The sequence below is a fragment of the Maylandia zebra genome, unplaced genomic scaffold (genome assembly GCF_041146795.1).
Source record: "Maylandia zebra isolate NMK-2024a unplaced genomic scaffold, Mzebra_GT3a scaffold02, whole genome shotgun sequence".
NCBI classification, from domain to species: Eukaryota; Metazoa; Chordata; class Actinopteri; order Cichliformes; family Cichlidae; genus Maylandia; species Maylandia zebra.
This window is the reverse complement of record NW_027490032.1, coordinates 4,342,972-4,346,220: the sequence shown is the minus strand read 5'-3', so window position 1 is coordinate 4,346,220 and position 3,249 is coordinate 4,342,972. Positions and strand designations below refer to the sequence as shown.

The following is a 3,249-nucleotide window of genomic DNA, read 5'->3' as shown; positions in this document are numbered from 1 at the left end:
TCTAAGCATAAACAACAATATAAAAAAATATCAATCCTGACAGGCACGTGGGTGTATTTGGCTGAGTGCTTCTGCCTGAGAGAAGATCGCCTGCATATTGAAAAGCTTCTTCGGATTCTAGGAAAAGATACGACCTCCAGCTTGAAGGACTAATAATGTATAGTGGTAGCAGGAAGCACTGCATACAGGCTGACTCTTGTAAAATGAGTCTTCCTGGCAAGAATGTGATTGAACTCGGTAGTGATTGTCAATGGAACCCTCTGTTGATAAACTCCCCTTTTCATTAGCCAGTCATGCCTAATGTGATGCTTCTAAGAGGCCTATGAGTCAGTTGCATCCCTAAAAACTGTCTATGGCCAAAATAAAGTCATCTATCCCTTGCCTGGAGCTTTGCACTGCTGTGACAGGGGCACAGCTAGATGAAGATCAAGACCTGACAGACCCATATGCATGGAGGTATGTTAATTCAGCCAGAAACAACAATGATGAAAGAACATTTATTGCTCACAAAGGAAAACCCACAGAGATTATCTCAGATTGAGGCACTAACTTTTGGGAAGCTAAAAGGGAGCTACAGAAAGCAATTACTGAGTGATCTGCCAGTTTGCAACAGATCCTTACCAAACAGAAGATTTACTTTAAATTTAACACACCTAGTGCCCCACACTTTGGTGGTTTGTGGGAAGGGAAAGTTACTCTATTAAGACAATGCTCTATGTAACTGTTGGTATCCAACCTGTGGCTGAAGATGTTCTTAGGAATCTGTTGATTGAACTGGAGGGCATGCTAAATTCAAAGCCATCAAGCTATGTATCCTCCAGCGTTTCTTATCTTGATCCAGGGACCCCCAGCCATTTGCTAATGGGGTAGCCAGGTGGATTACTGCCACAGGTTGTTAACCAGAGACTGAACTCAAACCTGAGAGCATTTCAAATATTCAAATGTACTTTATACATTTGAGGGCAGCTGTTAGAAAGTTTTCAAATTTTTATTTTGTTGTGTTTGGAATTTCATAGGATTCCTTATATGTGCTTTCAGTGATGAACCACCTGCTGGACTGGAAAGCAAATTAATACGCCTCACTGGCAGAATGGGTGGGGTAGTTGGAGTGTGGCAACCAAACAAAAAGTCCAGTGCATCTGGTATTGTGCATTGTTTTACTACCAGTGAATAATTCCCAGTAGGGCCACGTATACACCTACATCTACCTGCTTACAAGCTTACAAGATGACCGACACTGAGGCAAGCATCAACCAGCAATCAGTGCAAATCACAGTTTATAAAACTACAAAAATATTTCCTCTGTTTGAAAGGCTGTTTTTCACTGTTAAATGTTGCTGTACATTTTTAACTCTACCATCAAAGACATGTAATCAAAATTAAAAGTGTAGATTACTCAGCAAACAAAAACCCCAATTGTAAATTTCAGAATTCCGAGTCTCACCTTCAGGTTTCCTGTGAACACATCGTTTCACCAGAAGAACCAGTAACACCAGTAGAACCACAACACAGACTGATCCAACACATGACAACACAGGGACAAGATAAGAACCAGGGTTAGAGGTTAGAGGTGGAGGTGTGGATGTAGGTGGAGGTGTGGTGGTGTGTTCCCCTAAAATAAAGCAAACACAGTCATTAAGTTGTCGTCACATTGTGAATGTTGAAAGCTGCAGAAACACAGACAGGTGAGTGTGTCACCTGTGACAGTGATCCAGCTGGATGGAGACTCTCCATGACCGCTGATGTCACACTTGTAGAGGCCTTCATCAGACCTGGAAACATGCTGGATGGTCATGTGACCTGTAGGCTGCTTCCTGATGAGGGAGCCATCTTTATAGAAAGCAGCTGGGAGGTTGGAGGGAGGGGTCTTTGTTTTACAGAGCAGAGTGACGTCATCTCCCTCCATCACAGGGAGGACAGGACTCTGCAGGATCACTGATCCACCTCAACACAGAGACAAACTACAGCATTTCATCCATTTACACACAGCTTCATCAACACTAACTCCACACACTCAGCTTACCAGTGACTGTCAGGTTAACCATGTTACTGATGGGACCCTCTCTGGACTCACACCAGTAAACTCCACTGTCAGATGTGAGAATGTAGCTGATACTACAAGAAGAATTAGCTGAATTTGTCGGTTTTCCCCATTCTGCTCCACACTGGGTCCTCTGCAGGTTGGTTGCATTTCTCCTCAGAGTCCATCCAGCAGAGCTGTCGTCCTCCTCACAGCTCAGAGACACAAAGTCTCCTTTAAAGAACTGAGAGCTGCTGGGACTCACAGTCAGACGAGCTGTGAGGGTTAAAATGAAAGAATTATGATCTGTTAGACTTTTGTCCAACCAGTGATGTGATTTTTTTTTTAATTTCATCAGCTTTACATCTGATATTGATTCTGTAAACATGAAAGTGTTGAATCTGATTAAAACATTAGCAGGATGCACTTTTACATCTGAGATTCATTGTGAAACATGAACCCAATCAGGTCATATCAGTGAGCATTAATCATTTAAACTGTGACCGAAGAAGGTTACTGACCTTGGTTTGTTGAGCAGCTCAGCAGTGAGATCAGAACTAAAGAGAAATGACACTCAGGTTGATTTGAGGTGAACATAAAGAACAACTCCACACAAACAGCTGACAAACACACAAACTCATCTCTCTGATTTATCTGCTGATTCTCAATTTGATGCAACATGCTTCAATAAAAAATGGAAAAACAGTCTATATATTCTCCTAATCATTGAGCCATTAGGGAAAGAAGGGACCAGCTGGTGACTTGAAGTCTGAAGCATTTGAGTGGCCGGTAATATTACAAAAACACTAATCAGAAGTTAACCTAACCTAAGTCTTTGGACTGTGGGAGGAAACCTACACATACACTAACCACCACCTCTGTGACATTTCTGCTGTAGATATAAATTGTAAATGACTCTATTTTATATTTTTTAACACTTCTCACCACATCAACACTTTTCTGCAAAGACTGTACTGACGTTAAAGTGGCCACAAACTTTAGACTCTTCTTCACAAGTTTTATTTGAAATTGAGCTTCTAGAGTTATTTTAATGATTTACATCTATTTGCACTGACTACACTGTGATTATATAGAAATTTCCCACTGCATTCAATTAACCCAGTGAAGTCATGTGTCCACTGTGCAGCTGTGTTGATATATTGAGTGAATGATTTGATTTTTTCACTGCCTGCTGTGTTTCCTCGACTCCTGAGCAAAGATAAAGAGTC

General features: G+C 41.4%; 1 protein-coding gene across 1 annotated transcript; it reads right to left on the bottom strand.

The window, feature by feature from the left end:
• Window positions 1-371: 371 nt before the first annotated feature.
• LOC143415635 (Fc receptor-like A) lies at window positions 372-2,608 on the bottom strand. The gene is made up of 5 exons (XM_076880950.1): window positions 2,542-2,608; window positions 2,024-2,296; window positions 1,699-1,944; window positions 1,445-1,612; window positions 372-433 (listed from the first exon to the last, which is right to left on the bottom strand). The coding sequence occupies exons 2-5, from the start codon at window positions 2,043-2,045 to the stop codon at window positions 372-374; spliced, it is 498 nt and encodes a 165-aa protein (XP_076737065.1). The 5' UTR covers window positions 2,046-2,296; window positions 2,542-2,608.
• Between the last annotated feature and the right edge of the window lie 641 nt (window positions 2,609-3,249).

Coding starts and splice junctions, on each gene's coding strand:
- LOC143415635 (XM_076880950.1), bottom strand. CDS start 2,045: ATGGTTAACCTGACAGTCACTG. Junction 1,613..1,698: donor CAGCTGGATCACTGTCACAG/GTGACACACTCA, acceptor GCTTTATTTTAG/GGGAACACACCACCACACCT. Junction 434..1,444: donor TGTTCACAGGAAACCTGAAG/GTGAGACTCGGA, acceptor TGGGTCTGTCAG/GTCTTGATCTTCATCTAGCT.